This window comes from Heloderma suspectum, chromosome 4 (genome assembly GCF_057233095.1).
Source record: "Heloderma suspectum isolate Gila_16-S chromosome 4, 16-S_ref, whole genome shotgun sequence".
NCBI lineage: Eukaryota > Metazoa > Chordata > Lepidosauria > Squamata > Helodermatidae > Heloderma > Heloderma suspectum.
In genome coordinates this window covers 229,357,373-229,377,751 of record NC_139461.1, presented here as the reverse complement: position 1 = coordinate 229,377,751, position 20,379 = coordinate 229,357,373, and the positions used below count along the sequence as shown (strand labels likewise).

At 41.3% G+C, this 20,379-nt stretch overlaps 1 protein-coding gene across 3 annotated transcripts in view; it reads right to left on the bottom strand.

The window, feature by feature from the left end:
• The window catches only part of BEND5 (BEN domain containing 5), a 1,382,785-nt gene that overhangs the window by 540,495 nt on the left and 821,911 nt on the right, over window positions 1-20,379 (bottom strand). For 2 of the 3 annotated variants that reach the window (XM_084852551.1, XM_084852553.1), the window contains 2 exons: window positions 15,315-15,690; window positions 4,304-4,452 (listed from right to left, as the gene is read on the bottom strand). The exons of the other annotated variant lie outside the window; for it this stretch is intronic. In XM_084852551.1, the coding sequence (XP_084708677.1) occupies window positions 4,304-4,452; window positions 15,315-15,690 (525 nt within the window). The remainder of the gene's footprint in view (window positions 1-4,303; window positions 4,453-15,314; window positions 15,691-20,379) is intronic. 3 annotated transcript variants of the gene reach the window in all.

The window sequence follows — 20,379 nt, the reverse complement described above, 5'->3', positions numbered from 1 at the left end:
TTTGTAAAAACTCTCAAGCAGCTGCTAGACCGAAGGGCAGGACCCCAAACTGGAACATGTCAGTACTGATGATTAAACATAGGTACCGCTGGTGAGACTCTGCGATCGCTATATGGAAATACGCATCCTTCAGGTCTATAGCTGCAAGCCAGACATTCTTCTGAAGAAGCGGGAGGACCGAAGCCATCATGATCATTCTGAACTTTCTGGGAATAATAAACTTGTTCAAGTTCCTCAAATCCATGATGGGACAGAGGCCTCTGTCCCATTTCGGTACGGTGAAATCCTGGGACAAGAAACTGTCCTCTGGTTGGTATGGAATAAATCTTTGGATCGCTCCCTTTCAGAGCAAGGTGGTTGCCTCCAACAGGAGGGCCTACGATGGAGGGGTAACCTGAACAACACCCAGTTAGAGGAGGCTGTGAAACTATCATGTAACCCCAAGTGATTATACTCAGCACCCAGCTGTCCATTGTTATCAACTTCCAAGTCTTATGTGGAGAGGGAATAGATTACAACATTGCCCAACACCTAAATATTTAGGTGTTACGTTGGACAGAATGCCTTCTTTTAAGCAACATTGCCTGAATACCAAGGCTAAAGTATGTGCTAGGAATAACATTTATCTGACGACTGACAAACGTATACATGGGGAGTCCAGCCAGCTACGTTACGAGCATCAGTTATGGCCTTGAGTGTCTCTACCGCTGAATATGCGGCACCAGTATGGAACGCATCGGCACATGCGAAGCAAACAGATATTGCTGTGAATGAGGCAATGCTCATAGTGATGGGATGCCTCAAACTGACGCCCGTTAATAAACTATATTCTCTTGTTGGCATTGCCCCACCTAAGATTAGAAGGAAAGTAGAAGCAGATACCAAAATAACTAAGCAAGAGACTGATTCTCATCACCCTTTGAGCAGATATATTTCCCCTATTCGTCAACTTAGATCTAGAAAGAGTTTTATGTCAAGAACTAATATCCTAGAGGGGACCAAAGAACAGAATCAAATAAGTAAATGGAAGAATGAGATTACCAACTTGAGTATTTTAACGAACGAAGAAATGGCCACTGGAAATACTCTCCCTTATATAGTTTGGAGGACAATGAACAGGAGCGTAGGACAAATTTATTTAAGTGCGGGCTGTTGGCTGACGACAATATATTATGTGAATGTGGAGAAATCCAAGACCCAGTGCATCTGATGATGTGTCGATTACTGCCGGCGTCTTGTACTGTTGACAATCTGCAGCAAGCTAATGATAAAGCTGTGGCGGTGGCTATATTTTGGCAGAGCAAAGTTTGATCTGGATATGAAATAAATAAATAAGCTTCCAAGTTGGGAAGAAACGAGCCAGGATGGACCCATAGAATAGTTGGCTGTGGAGGCTGGGGACAACAAACATTGGAAAGTCAAAGTAGCTGCTTAGAGGACGGCTCAGGGCTATGACCCTGACAGTACTTTGAAGAAACCGTCTGCTTCTTTTGTTGTGGATGAAGTTGGTATCGTTGGTACTGATCAAACAGCTGCTTGGTCGTGTACGGTTGGTGACAGAACCACCTGCGTGGCTTGTATCGGTGCTGTGGGGGCTGAGGACCTAAACCCATTTTTTGAGTGGTTGCCTTTGCTTTTTGGACAGAGTCCATTTGTTTATCTGTTTTAGCATTAAAGAGCCCCTCACTATCAAAGGGCAAGTCCTCAATTCACAACTGAGCCTCAAGAGTTAAGCCCGCAGACCTCAACCAAGCATGCCTCCACCCTCCAGAGAGCAATCACACTGACCGTTGACTTGGCACTAAAGTCCGCTTCATGACGGGAACTGCTGTCTCGACAGCTTAACAACCTCCGTGTGAAAGACTCTGGCGAGATCCCTTTGGTCCTCTGGGAGAGAAGCACAGAGAGAGTCCATTTTCTCCCAGAGAAACAATTGGTATCTGGCCATCATGGCCTGATAGTTTGCCACACGGAGTCCAGAAGCAGCGGAAGAATACATCCTCCTCCCCAAGAGGTCCAATCTCCTACTCTCTTTGTCAACAGGTGAAGCATGAACCTTCTGTGACGAGCCCTGCGCTGACTCCACGATAATAGAATTTGGTTGAGGAGGTAAATATAAAAACGCTGCATCCTTCTCTTGCATGTGGTAGAGGGACTCGAGCAGCTTAGATGTTGGTGCTATTGAAAACGGGGCTTTCCAGGTTTTCTATGCTGTTTGAAGGAAGGTTGGAAGGAAGGGGACTGCTACCAGTACAATTCAGTATGGATTGCATTGAAAACAGGGTCCTGAATACGCTGCTCCAGCTGTTGTATTTCTATACCCAATGAATGGGCCATCCTGCTGACCTGTTCGGCAAAATTGAACATGTCCTCCGAAGGAGAAGCTCCCTCTTGCATTCTTGCCACATCGTCTGGAGAGGGAACAGAAGGAGTATGAAGAAGAGTCAATCATCAGCCAAATTGTGAGACGAAGCTGGTGGAGGAGCTGGGACTGAAGGAAGGGCCGGTTGCCCGACAAGTGAAGGTGGCAACTATGTAGGCTTGGCCACTACTGGCTGGATACTTAGCAAGGTTGAGGATCGAGGTGGCACAGAAGGAGGTCAAACAAAGTCATCAGTCACAGGAGGATGGGCAATAGTTGCTGACAGCTGTGGATGGTACTGAGGTGAGGCCATTCCTAAATACCTTGTACAACCATAGTAATATTCTCGATCGTGAGAACAAAGCCAGTCCTCAAAAATACAGTGCCGTGGCAGTGGGTAAGACCATTCCAAACTTCTATCCCAATCACCATGGGGGGGACCTATACTGATATTCATGATGACGATCACCATACAGAGACCTGAACGATTCAGGAGGAAGAAAGCGGTGCTCTTGGTCCTGAAGAGAAGGCAATTGGCACCAAGGAGCCTCATCTGCCACCGCAGACAGCAAATGACGATCTCCCAATGGGGGATTTCTCAGTCCCGAGAAACTGGCTGAGGAGGGGACAACTCTAAGATTTCACTTTCCAATGCTGTAGAGATTGGGTCAATCATAGGAATGGGCTGTACTAAGGAAAGGACGCGAATAGGCGGGTCCAGTAAAGGAGGGGGTGTTGGAAGCTTAGGTATCGAAGGCTTATCACCAACCTTCATTTTATTTTGCTTTTTAACACCATCAGATCCCAACTTTGGAACCTTAGCCTTTTTAAAAATCTTCCTTGTGGCTGAGTGCTAAAGAGTGCCCCAGGGTTGGAGGGTTCTGCTCAGCGGAAACTTAAGGACGAGGAGACAACGGCTTTGATAAAGACATAGCAGCTGTGTCCTTCTCCTTTACACGAGTCAGTGGAATTCTTTGGATCCATGGCTAACAAAGCCCTCCTCCATAGCTCTGCTTTGAGCCTGTCGGAGTTACTCTTTTGTGCCTGTTTCGTGAAGGACTGACACAAAGCACAAGCATTGCGTAGAAGGCCTTCACCCAAACAGAAAAGGCAAAGGGAGCGAGGGTCAGTGGGTGGCAACTTATTCCTACATTTGACGCATTTGCAAAATGGGGCCTTTGTGGCCATATGCAGACTGCAGCCATGGTATACAAGGAAGGACAAACAAGAGACAACGGAAAATAAATCTTTTTTGACGAAGACACTAGAAAAAGAAGAGAGGAAGTCAACGAACAGTCCCCAGCACTGATGCAGAACACTGACAAAAAAGTTCCTCAAAATGCATGGAGGAAGCTCCCAAAGAGCCTACCACTAGGCGGTTGAAAGAGAGCTGAGGGAACTGGCAGGAATCCACTGGGATATGCTCAGTGGACGGTGGGGGAGGGTTCCCACCAAAACGTTTCTGAGCTTTAGAAGTTTCCTGAACACAGCTCAGCACAGGCGCAGAGCCCATATGTGTGATGCACAGAGACCACAAAGAAGAATGTGTTGTTCTAAAAAACAAGTAAATCAGGAAGTAATTAATACCACCATAAAGGTTCTCCAATGATGCAAACAGTAGTCTCAGAAAGACGTTGTGCTCACAGCTATCTATGAAACAGAGACACAGGAGTTCCAAGCTACTTCCAGGATTCCTGGCATACCCATATTTAACTCATTGGAAGACATGCAAGTTCTTCCAAAGCTATGAATTTTCATCATAGGTGTCACCTGTGAGTGTATTTTGGTGAATAAACACAAAAACATCAGGAAAGGCTCCAATGTATCAACTGAAGAAATTTCTATCAAATTTCTATCTTATAGAAGCCCCTTGATTTTACTGGCATGAAATCTACCTTAATTCCACTTGACCAATATTTATGAAGTAACCTCTTAAAATACCTTTCCGTTCTCAAGAATATATTTGTCCATTACTGGAACAGTGGCAGGATAGTAGGTTGATGTGTTTGCTTCCTCACTGAAAGCCGTCTGTACTTCAGGCTCAGGCTCAATGGATTCTGGTGCAACTTTTTCAAGTTCTAGGGCAGGACCTATACAGTTCAGAAAAGAGCACTTAAGTATATCAAACAGATTTAATTTAAATAGGTTATATGTTTCTACTGTCCAATGCTCACATGTAAATTACAACTGGGTAAAGAATGGATCTAACTTAAAATCCAAATTCAATATAATGATAACACAACTCAAACCTTTGTTATACTCAAAAGCAGAGGATAATAGTTCCATAACTTAAATGGGATAAGAAAGTCTAATAAGGAAAATTTGGACTCTTCACACTACAGAATGTAAATATGAATGTAAAAACCTATGCTTAATTCACTCACATCTAGCATTCCTTTACATGTCCAGCTAGATGTGAATGAATTTAGCACAGGTTTTTAGACACAAATTCAACTACTGATTTCCTGAATAATTAGCTACAATGTTCATGTTTCTAATATATTCTAAAATGATTTTTATAAAGACTAGTTGAACAGATATGTAAAGCTTCTAAAGACAGAGAGAGGGAGAGAGAGCGGGAGAGAGGGGCAGAGAGAGGCAGGCAGACATGTGTGTGTGTGGACAGATAGCTAGATATTTGTAACCAACATTTTAGAACTACAAACTGATCTTAAAAATGGAAGCCAGTATGTGAACAGCACCTTCAATATGAATTTGAAAATTTCAATAATTATGACTACACTAACATCTTTAGACAAAGGATCCCATTTTTCCATTGACTGGATACATTTTGCACAGAATCCTAAAATCTATATAAAGGGTCATTAAAATCAGTTTTGAGTTGCCTTTAACACACACTGTAGGGAAGTTGAAATACCATGTCTAGATTTATGCAGAAAAGCTCAAAGTATCATTTTCTTCTAAACCAGCAAGTTATCCTATGCCAAAATCAGTATGTAAAACATAACTGCTGATATGTTAAGAGTAAATAAGTCTATGTTCCTGGAAAATCCACTGCCTAACTGCTTCTGTAACCAAAAGGATTATGCCCACTAGGCTGGAGCTGCATACAATCTAAGTTTATTAGGCAATATCTTTAAATTGCTCCCATATACAACCAGCACTACTGATGAGAAGACACTGTCAAAGAGAGAAAAATATCACTGGTGGCATTCTTTAAACATAGGTGATAGTCATGTATGCAGTCCTTCATCTTTATCTGTAGGATAGTAGGAAAATGCTCATTATAATATTATAAGGGAAGGGCTGATGAGCAGGAGGGAAGAATGGCAAATGTGGAGACCACAGCATACCTCTACATACCACATTGAAGTAGCTTAGATGAGAGATAGCAGGGAAGTGGAATACTCACCGCCTCCCACCTTGACCAAGAAATGGAAGCATAATTTGCAAATTAAACATTTAATGGGAAATTGCCCAGTTTCTGCCTATGTGCCTGATTCCTCCTCCCCCGCTTTCTATCCATGTCCTAACACACTCCAACTTAGAGGGCCCCAAACAGCGGTGTTCTGAAAAGTGAAGGCAGAGGTATCTCATTTCTTACTGGAAATAAAAGTCTCCCCAAACATTATAGAGCACCCAGCTTAATCAGAACTACCTTCTTCCACCTAACTTTAAAGAGACAGTAGGCTTTCCAAGGCTAAACAGGTGAAAGGGGGCAAGCCCACCTGGAGGAAAACACACAGGCGACTAAGTGTAAATCCATGTGAAGATGGCACTGAAACACTTGCTCATACTCTGTTGTTTGGCTACTTTTATAGAAATTTGCAGGAAGAATAACCCCAGTACTAATATCTCTCTCAGGGCACTCATCTGAGCTGTATGTATCCTTCCCTTCTTATGGACCGAGATAAACAGGTGACAGCAAAGTTTGCAAAAACTTTGGTGGCCACCATTAAAATAAGGTCTACTATGGTGCCCTGAGTCCTGATTTTTTATTTCATTTTGGTAATTCTACTTGCTTAGTAGTGTTTTATATTGGATGTATTCTGTGGTGGGTGTAAGTAATTTTTTATAATTTTTAGTCTGACAATTTTATTTGTTTTGTTGTATTTTGTGTGATGTATTAATTCAGTGCTGAGCAGGCTCCAGGAGAGAGCGCAGGACAGGAAGGCCTGGCGTGCTATGTTCCATGGGGTCACGAAGAGTCGGACACGACTGAACGACCGAACAACAACATTAATTCAATGGCTTGTGGTTGATGCAAACAAAATTTCTCTTCTACTACACACACAGGTGACTGGTAAGCATAACCCTGACATAAGGAAGGCTCATAAAATTTCATCCTAGGGTGCTTCCAGACAAGACTTTTATTGTGCAACTGCCCTGCCTCATTCACAGAATTTTACAGGGTTTCCAGACAATGTCATCTTTCACTTAACCCACCACTTGGTCTGTCTTTTTTATTTCCACCAAAAAAAATCAGTTAAGGAGTGAAAAACAGAACTGTTGCACGATGTCTTTTGGCAGCAAAAGCCCTCCATCTGGAAGCACCCCGAAATCTGTGTACTCCCCACTCAGACTAGAAAAATAAAATTTCTTAATATGCTGCAGTCATGGGAAAACACACACACACTTTTTTTTCTTTCCAGAGGGGTGCTGTGTTAGTCTCTTGCAGCAAAAACAAAGCCTTGTTGCACCCTAAAACTAACACAGTTATTATGGCATAAAAATCGAAATATATGCAATACTTGCTTTCTTATCAAACCTAATCTTACTTTCCTAGACAGACAGAATGACCTGGTTAAAAAGATCTCTCTATTTGTTCAGGTAGGTTTGGTACTGGGCAAGTGAGAAATAAGAGGAGTCAGAGGCTATGCTGTACCAAGACCTTGCAAAAACATTCTGATGAATTTGTAGACTGTGCTCCTGATTCAAATACCTGAAGTTGCTCTGTATTTTGCAACATCAGATAGTACTAAGACAACATCTAGTTCTAAGAGTGAGGCTCGTTTAATAATCCAGCCAGAGGCAGTAAAAATGTTATCATCATTAATATTTGCTACCTTTGAATCTGAGATCTAAGAGATTTATCGGAGGATGAACTGGTTCTAATACCATTTTGAATGCTACTTTAAAAAGTGTTTCACTGTTCCATTCTGCAAGATGAAAAATTTCATAGATGTTTAAAATTTCCCCCCCAAATGTTCAATTTCAGGACACAAGATTAGTTGTTTGCATCTCTACTCACTGCTCTCACTCATTATCATAGCTTATCTAACTTGGTGAATATAGGGCAGGGCCAGACTGAATGATAGATGAATGTGCAAGCAGAGATGGGAGGCAATCAAGAGGAAGAACTCCTCCTTGGTATAGTTTTGCGTGTGTGTGGGGGGGGGGGGGAAGTGTCAGAAATGCATCACTTCATCACTGCAACTCGGAGGGAGGAAAAAGCCTTCTTCCTCCCAAAGCCAGCAATAAGTTAGCCAGTGATAACACCCTGCCTGTGCTACGTTTGCCACTGAAATTCAGTAGCATGGTGGCAAAAAAGGTCTGATTTCCCATTTTGCTGCAGTGGCACTGAATTTTAGTGACAAACTACAACTTGCTTTCTCTCTTTAATACAAGATTTGAATACAGCAAAATTAGTCCTTTTTGGCTACTACTCCACCAAACCTCTGCAGCACATTCAGTGGCAGCGATTTGGGGGGGGGGGCACAAAAAAAGCCAGGAGTCATTGCATGCTGCCTGTTGGCTGCATGTTCCCTATCCCTGGTGGTGTTGGGGTTGGACTTCGCAGAGGATATGGAGCACAGCCAGCTACTCTGCCCTCTGCCCATCTCCACTCCCCAGTGCCTGATTGTTCATCTTAGAACCACAGCCTGGTCCTATTTGGAAGTAAAGAGGACTCAACCCTTCCTTCGCCTCTAAACCATTTTTGGAGTGGGGGAACTGGGCTCGGAGAAAACATGCTAAAAGGCATGTGTTCTCTCAGCCCAGTTCTTGCCTCACCCACACTGGTTGCTTCAGAAGCAAAGGGAGGACTCCCTTTGCCTCCAAGAACCAGAGGGGTGGAGAAAGGAGACCAGGTAGACTGGAGAACTCTTGAGGAAGTCAGCACATCAGTGAAGAGTTCTTTGACATAGCAACAGCTTCCACAGAATCGTCCAACATCTTTGTGCAACCAACAGAATCCCCCACAAACCAGGACTCACACCTTTATGCTGCACTTTGCTGCTCGAGATATTCCATGGCAGCATGAAGGAAGCAATGTGATGCCATGTCTTGTCTAACCCTAAGAGAAGGCCATGTCTTGAAAATTCAAGGGACAGGCAGGACATATTTCTGTTTTAGAGTATGAACAACATTCTCTCTAGCTACATATAATTCCTGTAGCATGGAGAAATATAGACCCCCCCCCAAAATCCCAGGCAGAACTGATTTATTTGTAAAATGAAAAGGTTATCTCAGCTGAAACCTTCATGCTATTTTTATTTGGTGCCCTTTTGCTGTTTGCTGATGCTCTACGTATTTGTACATATGACATTACAAATCTTCCTAAAGCAGTATGACTGGTAAACTTTATCATAACAACAATCCCGAGAACCTCTGCAAAAACATGAGGTTCCATTACTTAGGAGCCACTGACACCAAGCATTAAAAAGTCTTATTTATGTTCTAAATCTCTGGCTAGTTTTCATTACAAAATCAAAGCCTCTTCTAACCAGATAAACTTCACAGTTATTTCACAAACTACTAAGAGTTGCATTTACAGCACAGCATGTTGTGAATTAGACATGCAATTCCTTTTATTGCGTTTTTGCTAATTGGTGTTGCGTGCCTAATTTGCCATGCACCATGCTTACTTTTAAAGTTTCTCTCTCTCTGTAGCTTTTGTGCTTCGATAAGCAAGAAAGAAATTATGCAGTTATGGGAAGTTTCTGAAAGTTGATACAAACATATTATCTTAACACAGCAAAGAGAAGCGCAGGGAAAGAAAAATCCCTGTTCCAGTGAGAAGTATTCTTTATTGTTCTAAGTGGAGGGATCATCCAGAACTTGAGATCAGAATTAGAAAAGAAATACAGTCAGACCAGCTCTGCTTCGTGAGTTTCTTTTGCCATTTCAAAGTCTTCAGAGTGGCATTCTGGGATAAAATACCACTCGGAGATAAAATTTTAGGTATTATTTTTAACTCACAGACAAAAAGTGGTAAGACGACTCATGACAAAGGTTAGGGGGCAGAGATGGTGAATTCTGAAATTCTGTCTCTAACAGTGGTTTACACCAAGGGTAGGCAACTTGTGTGTGGCCCTCTGGCTATTTCCACCATAACTCCAATCAGCCCTAGCCAGGATAGTTAATGGTGAGGGATCATGGGAGTTGTGGCCCTACTGATGTTTTTGTCTACAAGCTGCCCACCTAATTTACACATACTTCATGGGCTGATCACAGGCCATGGTATTACACACCTACAGTATTATTTAACACAATATAATTGGATGTAGAACATACTGATCATATGAGGCAGCCTTCCAACATAATTCTATGGAACCACTTTAGCTAGTGTCATTTAAGGAGAGATTGGTACTGCTGCAGCTTAAGTAGCATCCTAAGCAAGGTAAGAGAGGGACAGCTGTTCAGCTATCACACTTGCCTTTAGGATTTCCTCTCCTTTCCACTTCCCATTACAGTATTTTTCTCAAGCAGTATTACCCTGATATGTGGTAAGACCTTCAACAGCTTTTGTGATTCAGCAACAGCCTAAGCATCTCCTCTACTTCACCAACACATACACCAGCAGCACAGCTATGCCATCCAGCACCAATTTATCAGCACCAACTGCTGCTACTGCCCCCAAAGTCTGAAGCACTAGAGCAAGGAACAATGCAGATACAGCACAGCAAAGGTTTTAATCTTTCACAAAGGGAGGAAAAAATGTAAGGAAAAAGCCTCAAGTGTGGATTCACATTTTATGTAATATATTTGAAGTGGTAAACATCCAACATAAATATTTAAGAGATCAAAAGAGGGCAGACTTGAGATTTCAGAGCCTGTGTAAAAAAATATGAACTTGCCTCCTAGGCTCTTAGAGTGTTTTTTCTATCAAAGGAAACAAAATGAACTACGCAAAATTTAGTCCTTTTTTCTCCCCTCTCTTCACTCCACACAGGCAACCCGCTTATGCCTTCTAAAAATTTATAGCCAACACTAGTTTTATCTCAGGCACACTTGACATTAGATCACTCAAGCGAAAGTATGCTAGCTACATACTCACATCAGAAACTATATTCACTTCTCAGTGCTTTGATTCTGAAAGGGCAGAAAAGGTGTGTAGGGTAAAAATGGAAAGGTGACAGGCATTCAACACTACAAACCCAAAACAATGAAACCAATTTATGTTCCTTTTTCTAAACAGAGGTGCAATCACTCTGACAGTTTAGTTTACTTTGAGTGCAAGTAAACCAACATGTTTTGAGATTTGTATCTAACTAAACCTTTGACAGAACTGCAATAGTTTATTGAAATTATACTTCTCTATTTTTAAATGTTTTATTACCGCATCATATGTCTAACAAGGAAAAACATCTAAGCTGCTCATTTTACTCTACTGGTTTTTTTGGAATACAGGACTACCAGATTTGCTGCACTAAAACACTCTAAGACACAAGGTAAAAAATAATCCAATACTTTCATATACTCTACAAACACCCCTTTCACACAGTACTGGAAAATGTAAGAGAAGCCAGTTATCTACACTTCAAGGAGCTAAATGAAATCTCAAAGAAAAATAAGCAGGAGAATATCAAGTAGGAAATTACACTATCATGCTTGGAAGAGGGAACCAAACAGAACCTTTTTATAATACTTCCCAGAGAAAAAGACATCAGATGCTAAGAAAGAAATTTGTAACAACTTTCAAGAAGGAAAAATAACTAAAATAGCTGCATAGACAAGATCTGAACACTGAGAAAAAGAGCTACCTGTAGAGTCCACAGCCAATTGATGAAAGAGCATGGCACAGGTATGCACAGATCCAATCTGCTGTGGACAGGGCTTACAGCTGCAGCAGAAAATGTAGGTCAAACTATTTGTTGTAAACTGCCTTCAAATCTATTTCTGGACAAAAACTGTATATCAAGATGGGTAACACCAACACCAGTTCCCATTGGATGGGCTTAGAAAGAATCCAAGCTACTTCCCAGCTGATCGGGAAATAGCTCTGCTTTTTCTGAGCCAATCTGATTTTAGAAATAAGTGGGAGTGGCTCATATTTCTAGTTTCAGAAAAGAAAGCTTCATGGAGACCACTACAGCCTTTCCAGGAGGGCTAATCTGGCACTCAGCTGTCAATTCACTCACTTCCACTTTCCTCCCAGAATCCTTTAGGGAGAGGTCCACAAATAAGGAAATTGTCTTATTCACATGCTCTCCCATCTTTCTGTCTACACCAGTCTTTTCTAAGCCACAGGGACAGAGGGCTCATGTGCTTGTCTGCCTCTCTATCCTTCTGAGCCAGGTAGACAGGGAAGGAGAGGAAGTGCAGGTGAGAATGGCGGAGGGATGCACAAAGAAGTGATTTCTTCCATTCAGTCTCCTGCCTCCCCCAGGGCAACGTCCTTCTTTCTCCTGTATGGAATATACATCTCCTTATTTTTTTCTTCCAAATATTGGCTTTGAGAGGGTTGCCACTCAGGAAGATCAATGAATTGGTAGGACTAAAGGAAGAAAGTTCTTTTTTTCCATTTGCATTTCCACATTATTTTGCTACTTTGATAGCATAAAGAGGAGGGGAAGCAGAGGGGCACACAGGGAAGATTCATCTCATTTGTATACTTCTCTCTTTCCTCTCTTGCCTTTATGAGTGTTCGTCATGTGACTTATGTCCCCTACACCGCCTTCCCTCATGCAAATTAACTGCACATATTGTGGAAAGGAATGATGATTACATTTGCCAGCAGGGCCCTGGGATGGAACTAGACTTTCCTATGTTTACCTTCCACTCAGTGTCACTGAGTAGTTGGCTACTTGCCAACCAGAGCATTACACTAAACATGTGGCAGCCACATATTGCTTTTAGTCCCCACTATATGGATTAGTAAAACTCACACTTGCCAACATCACAACATTCCTCATTTGCCCATTCCCAACCAGCATAATTTAATGAAGTGGAATGCAGAGAGAAAAAAAATGCAGGACATTGTAATGTCAGGACACAGATGTTATGGAAAGAAAGGGGCAATTAAAATCTGTTGCTGGCAGTTTCAGCATGTTTAGCATAATATCTAGTTTGGCCCTAAAAATAAGCCCATGAAAATGTCAACAATTTTTTTTCACTTGCAAACATAGTTGCCATGTTTTACATCATTTTCAAGATGATTCTACAAAGTTTCATAATCTGCATACTAAAGTGGTATCTTATATAAGTAAAACAACCATGTGCAAGATGACTCAATTTCTTTAAAGGAGACTTCTCCAAGAAAATGGGCAATTAGTTAATGGCCCCTTACTGTATTTATTTTCAGGTTTTTCTCCTCATTTAGCAAAATGAGAATATTACATTAGAATGAAATCAGATGAACTTAGGCCAATAAAATTTATAGCAAGCTGAATCTGAATCTGTTATCTTAAGTCACAACTACACACATATTTTTCTGCATTTCTCATGCTGGCTGGAGATGGCAGGAGTTGTAGTTCAACGTATCTGGAGGGCACCAGGTTGGGGAAGGCTGATCTACATGTTTAAACTTTATTGTCTTCTTGGAATGCATTAGCATTCAGGAAATGTGGTGAGATGTTATTTGAAATGGTTTTTAACATGTAACTGTAACTGTGGCTAGGGATGTTGGAGAGATCTGCAAAGGAATCAAATGAGTTTAGATTTTTATGAATCTGACCCATGAATTCTGCAGCAGACCAGCTTTTCCCCAGTCAGGCAAATTCTGCGGACTTGTGGACCATTTTTCTAACCTTCCCGAATTTTACACAAATTTAGTAATAGAAAAATATGCCACTAAAACAAAAAAACAGAAAAAAATGCAGATTTCCCCCATAGGCTAAAGCATGAAAATGTGCATTTGGGGAGGATTTGCGCATTTGGGGGGGGATTTGTGAAGTTGCGCAAGTGCGAATTTGTGCAAATTCTGAAAATGAAAGAAAGCAGATTCCATCAGTGATCGGACGACGGAATGAAAGGTGCCTGACAATCTGTGAAATGTAGACAGCTCGGATTTTATACAATCCATACATCCCTATCTGTGGCTAACGTAATAGCCACAGATATATCTTAATATGTGACTAACACAAAATAGCGTGCCTGTCACAGTTCCTTCCATATGAATGTAATGTTCAATTCGTAATTATTACTTTGAGATGAAAGATATGATTCGTTATCTATTTAGCAATTACAGCCTTTGTAGGTTAATTATTAGTAACTTCAACTTGGGTGTTGTTTAAAAGTGTATAGAATCAAGAGTATTTCTCTACTAGACGCAACCGCTTTTTTGTGTTTTTTTTAAGAACTGAGAAACTTCTACCAGCTTCTCCTCAACTGAGAAGGCAGGCCTTTCCTGAAGTTTCTTTCTGATTCTCCCTAGGTAGGCCGAGGAGATAGGCCCATCTAGAATATACAAAGGCAGCTTCAGGAGCTGGATGCAGTCTCTATCACAGCCCTTTTTCTTGCCTCAAGGAAGTCTCAAAAGGACTTGAAAAAGGTTGAAGCCAGTCTCAACACAAAGGGCAGAAACCAATGGGGTACTTATGCCCCACTGATTAATTTCTGCCCCACCAATTCCCTTCTGCAAATGGTAAGTACTGCCAATTCTGTTGTGCAAGTGGGACCCACAGGTTATGCAAGGGAAATTTCCCACTTCCTAGGGGAAGCCCTGAGATGAGCAGAAGCAGAAGTTTCTGGGCAGAGGCAGGTTGGCGGAGCTCCCTGATGTGAGTGTCCCCAACTTGCCTCCTTCCAGAAATGAGTGCTTCTGCTCGTTTCAGGTTGCCCTGGAAGCACTAAATCGCTGTTATACATGTTACACGTGTGGTGCGGGCTCGCTTGTGCAAAGGAACTGGCAGGGTGTAAGAAAATCAGCAGGGGTGTAACTGCCCCATTGGATTTTGCCCAACATGCAGATGCATTTCATTTTAACTGTGAAAAATGTCAGCTCTGATGACAGGTTGTGTTGAAAACAAACAAATCAATCATTAGGGTTTTGTCTCAGCCAGGTGTGAATTCCCATGGACATTGCACATTCCAACATGGACTTGATGTTTTATTCTAATATGTGCATGAATAGTAAAGTATTATATGCACAGTGACTTGCTATGTAAGCATGTATTTTTGTGTATCTAACAAATGATATTTACATGTTATGTTAGTCATGTTATGTTAGTCAGAGTTCATTTGAGAGAAAACGTTTTTCCTACAGTTTCAGATTAATATTACCTTAAGTCTGACACTTACCCATGAACTTCGTGGGTCTGTCCTATAGGTTTGCAATCCTATGCACACTTAGCTGGAAGTAAACCCCACTGGACAGTGCGATTTAATTCCAAATAAACTCTAGAACGTACTATAAAAGAAATAACAGAATTCTAGCTTTTAGTCAAGAGTTTTGTTGTATTCCTTTTGGCATTCTTCCAAGACTGGAGATCCTACTACTACAGCTTCAGATGTTACAAGGACTAGGGCACCACTAAAAATTCTTACGTTTACATATATGCTCTTGTTGCAAATTGAATATTGGTGGAAGGGGAGATCAAAAGATATTCTTCACAGCTATGGCTGCCTGCGAATGTGCATGGGCCTTTGGGAAAACCAACTCAATCTTACCGGCACAAAGGCTTCTATTATTTTTTTTTAAAGATTCCAAAAGTAAAGCCAATACAAAATTTTCAATGTAAGATACAGAAAGTTAAGCAGTATTCAAAGACATAGTTGGATTGTTCTGTAAACTTTTCACTAATTTGTCCCACATATATCCAGCACTTACCACTGCCTAGTCTGAGAAGCAGTACATCCTGTAGTCGTCTGTTCAAGTCTCTGAGCTCCTTCATTTCTGACACTAATGTCCCATACTCCTTTAGTTTTTTTGCTTGTTGGACAAGCTGTCTTCTTGTTCTCTCAAGTTCTTGTTGAATGTGTCTCATTTCTTCCTGCTGTTGCTGATAGCTTCTCAACAATTCTTCATAGAGAACTCGAGGAACTACAGCATCATCCATATTGTTCATCCTTTCTGAAGTTTCCATAAACGTTGCCTCAGGACTGGAATTGCTACTGAGACTCATTCCATTTTGTTTTTCAAGGCGCGCAACAACTGCTTCAATGCTTTTGTGCGTACCTTCACTTTGTTTCCTCCCATCTTGTCTCTGTGTGTTATAATAAAACATTGTGTTAATATACCACAACATATAGCATGCTACAGAAATCATTGCAAGGGGAAATATACTTTCAAGGTGGAAATGTGCACCATATACAATGGGCGGGTTCACACATAACAATAACCCACACTTTTTTAAAATTGTGAATTGTCGTGAACGAGGCAGTGTTGGTGCATGCTGCCCAATCATTCCTGCTGCAAGAATAAGCTTTCTTTGGCTTGTCAGGGGAGAGACAAGCCAGAGGTCCTGGTTCACATCTAACATTATATACACCATGGGCAAAAGATCCATGGGTTGTTTAGCTGTTCCCGCTTACACCTTGCCTCGTTTACGCATTCTGTACAAACTAGGTCAATTATTTTTATTGCATCAAAAAGTTAAAAATAATAAATCACAAACCTTCCAGCCACTTGTTTTTATTACATATAACCACCAAAGGCCTTAAAACATGCAGATTCAGGTGGACTGGCAGGGATTCAGGTTTTTTTCCCCTGTGCGATGGGCGTGGATCTACAAACATGCTTACTACTCACAACTGGTATATTTTTTATTCTGGCAAAAGCCCCTGCCCTTCTCCAGAGCCTTGAAAATCCCAGACCTCACACTCAAGAGAGCCTCAGATTGGCTCAGATGCCAGTAAGACATCTCACTTCTTTCTCAACCTCTCTAAGCTAAGATGAGCCCCACACTGTTGGTCAGATCTGAGATTGGTAGCAAGCACACATTTCGGCTGCTACCAAGGCCAGTCAAAATTTGTGGGCATCCACCAATGAGAATTCTCCACTATGAACACAGAGAGTCTCTATACAATGAAGATAAGATAGCATCTGTTTACATGAACTCTGAGCATTCTTTGAGTTTTATTATTGTGCCTTTTGTGCAAAATGCATTATTCAACATACATAAGAAAAACCTTCGCACCTAGACATTTTTCAACAATACTATTAAGACTGAAAAGCTTCCATGAAACAAAAAAAGAGACACAGATATTGTGTTGTTTCATTCCATCATCTGGAAACTATATTTTTCTCAGTGGATTTAGGTAGCAAATAGTCCAGCCAACAATGGTGTAATAGTTCCACAAAATTCCCTGCAGTTTTTGACAGTATGCCTTTAATGCACATACCTAAAAACACGTTTTGTACCCTGCTGGTTTAAGAGCATATTTCAGACTATTTGCCTTTTACAATGCAACAAAATTAGTGGAAATGCCATGCTATCCTGTACTATGCAATAATCAGCCATGTTTCTACTGAGGTAATGTTTCTGAGGCAAATTTACCTGCTCCTCTTTTGCCTTTCAGTAATAGTACTCAAGCCTCCTTGCATATATTGTGTTCCCATTTTAACACTATGCAAAGTAGATGATCAAACACATGTTTAATTACAATTGTTAGTTTTAAAATAATGACTAAGGGCAGTATTCTATTCTGTGTGTGTGCCAGCAGGAGTGACCGCTTCTGCAATGGGGAATTACTGGTTCTGAAAACAACCTGGAACAAGTAGAAATGCTAGCTTCCAGAATGAGGAAGTTCAGTGATGCTCTCAGAAGAGCTCTCCGCTGACCTGCCCCGATCCAGAGACAAGGGTTTCTAGGGTTACTTTTAGAACGGATAATTCCCCATTGTGCAAGCAGCCGCTCCCACTGATGTAACATTACCAGCAAGGCCACAGAATCCCAGTTGGATACTGCCCTAAGTGTTTTCATCTGAAAATAGCATTATTTGGTTTAGGAGCAATATTAGAGAAACAGCATGTATAAAGCCAGTATATAAAAAATAGCAAACATACCCAGCATACCAGTCATGTTTTTATGCTACAATGTAACTTTATTTTAATTTGCAACGAAAGGAGAACAGGTGGATAGAGTAAAATTAATGTCAATATACTGTGGCAACAATATTTAGAAGAGTACATCCATATCACAAGTATCAGAGCTATCAAAGTTTGTTGTCCCTTACTTCCTATTAGTAACTGAAGTACAACCCACAGAGAGGTCTAGGATTCTAAATTAAAGTATTGATACAGAAGATCAGCTTGAATTGGAACAATCTTCATCTTTGCTAAAAACACAGCAAATCCATTCAAAAGCCCATGACTAAAAAACTAGTTCAATAATACATCTTTGTGAATTTCATCCCTGCATGTCATATTTAAGTGTATCTATTAAAAATATACTGGGACTTTGAGTGACCTGGTTTGCATGATCACCACAGCCCATTCAAGCCACAGTGGGTTGTGGCGTTCACAGGTACCAGGTTGCCAATTCAAGCCTCCCACCACAGCTTCTCATATCATCTGAAGCAGGTAAGGGTGGCTTGTTGGGGTAGTTAACAAACCACCCCACAACCCTACAACAGGCCATGGGTTCTGGGTGGTTTGTTAACCACCCTAACAAGCCACCCTCATCAGGTTCAGACTACACGAGAAGCTGTGTCCAGCAAGGGTAATTATGTAAATCAAGCCACCATGTGCAGGGTGGTTAACAAGCCACCGTGGCTCATTAAGCACTGTTGTGTCATGCTAATAGGCCCATTGAGTCAGAAATTACTGCCTAAGGTGAACCATGTTTTGCATGGTTACTACAGTATGCCAGAGCATATATAAGAACATGCAGCCTCTGAAGTTCAGAAGTTTCCTAAAAACGTTGTAGAAATCAAATTAGTATCTTGGGATTATAAAAGATAAAATCAAGGTATCATACCCTTCTTACTCCACAGCATTTTTTTGTTACTCCATTTTCGATTTATTATAAGAATAAAAATACCCCAAAAAAATCTGTCAAGAGAAAAAACGCAAACACTTGCTTTATAGTGCTTCTCATTAAAATGATTTAAATTCCTCTACCTTTTGTCAGACTAATGTACACATTTTGGTTGTGGTTTGCATCTTTGAGCTATACATTACATGTGGCTCATATCTTATGACTGGGTAACTAGGGTCAGCTCTCTCTCATCATATTGATGAAATAGCAAACCTGCCAATATTAATCATGACAAATTTCAGAAATCCATGGCCAAGCCCAAGCCCACTTCAAGGTATGGGCTTGGCTCATAATGGGTTTCCAACCACCCCTCCCTGCCAGTTGCCCCCCAAAATAAACTTACCCTGGGGAGAACCAGTGGCAGGGAGGATTCTCTGGAAACAGCTGAGACCTTGTAGACCTCATCCTTAAGGTCTGGATATTCTTGCACACAGGACTTGTAGCTACTATGTCTCCAATTCAATGAACTGGGCCAGGAGCAGGGGCGTCACTGGGGGGCCACCTGGTACAGTTCCCAGATCTTTTGAGCTGTGCCCTAGATCTTTTGAGCTGTCCTAATTGCCATTTTCTTTTACATTTTCCCATTAACTTGCATTGGAAAATAGAAATGGCCATCACTTTTTTAGTTTTAGTTTTTTAGTTTGCATGATAAATACATGAGATTTAGAGACCTTGTAGCCCCCATAGCGCTGATTGAACCTGCCAAATTTCAGGCAGTTAGGTCCAGTGGTTTTTGTGCTAGCCACAGGTAAAATGTGCTTTTTTCAAGAAAATCTGTCAAAATAAAGAGCTATAATTGTTTTGTGCTTCCACATAAGTGCATGGAATTTGGGGACCTGGTAGCCTCTCTGGAGCTGACTGAACCTGCCAAATTTCAGACAGTTATGTCCAGTGGCTTTTGTGCTAGCCATGCATAAAGTTTCCTTTTCTCAAAGGCTAAAACAAAAAGTAAAAACCATGAAGCCACACAGGGGATTAGAGATCTTAATCAGAAGGTGTTTAAGGTGACCATTGGGAGGTCACTATCCCTAATCTCTGGTGTAGAGTTTTTTTGAGGCGCAAAAAAACCTCTCTCCCCCTACTTTTCTGCTCTTACATGCCCACTGCTGGGAGCTTGCTTACAATGAAATTTTGAAGAGGGAGATGGAAGGGAAGAAAGAGTTCCATGTGGAATACTGGTATTTCACACAGCCTCAAACTGGAACCTTTGACTTCTACAGAAGTTTAGTTGATTCACTATAGCAAAGGATCCAATCAGCCTCCACAAACTTCTTTCTCTCGCTCCACTTTAATTTCTCCAAAATAGCTGTAGGACTTGAATTATTCCAAATGGAGGGTTAGGACTATGTGGCGTCATGATCAAGGAACTGCTGAGGCTTTTAAATAGGTTCTAGAGTGTTAAAAAAAAAAGCTAGAAAAAGCCCTCAGCCACCTCACCTCTCAAAGTTAATTTAGGTACGTGCAATCCTTACAAACCCTCCACAGTCTCCTAAATTCCTCTGAAGTACTACTTCTCTGAAAGAAGCCACTTGGTTAGGAAATCCCCCCCACTTTCCAATCACCATTCTACTTTTCTCCCCTCCCCTCCCCCCCTCCCCCCCCTCTCTCTTCTTTATTCCACCCAGAGCATATCTTGGGGGATTTTTAAAGAGAATTCTCTTCCATGGTCAAGGAAAGTTCTCAACTGTATTTGACTTTATACAAACAGACAAGAGGGTTGGTTTTTCTCCTTCTCCTCACTCAAGCCTTTGAGAAAAGTGGGTTCACATGGTTGCAGAGAAAAAAATCTGGGGCTGTTTTGTTTGTCAGTTGCCATTATCCAGCGATAGGAAGGGCTGTAGCTCAGTGGTAGAGCACATGCTTGGTATGCAGAAGGTCCCAGGTTCAATCCCCAGCATCTCCAGGTAGGGCTAG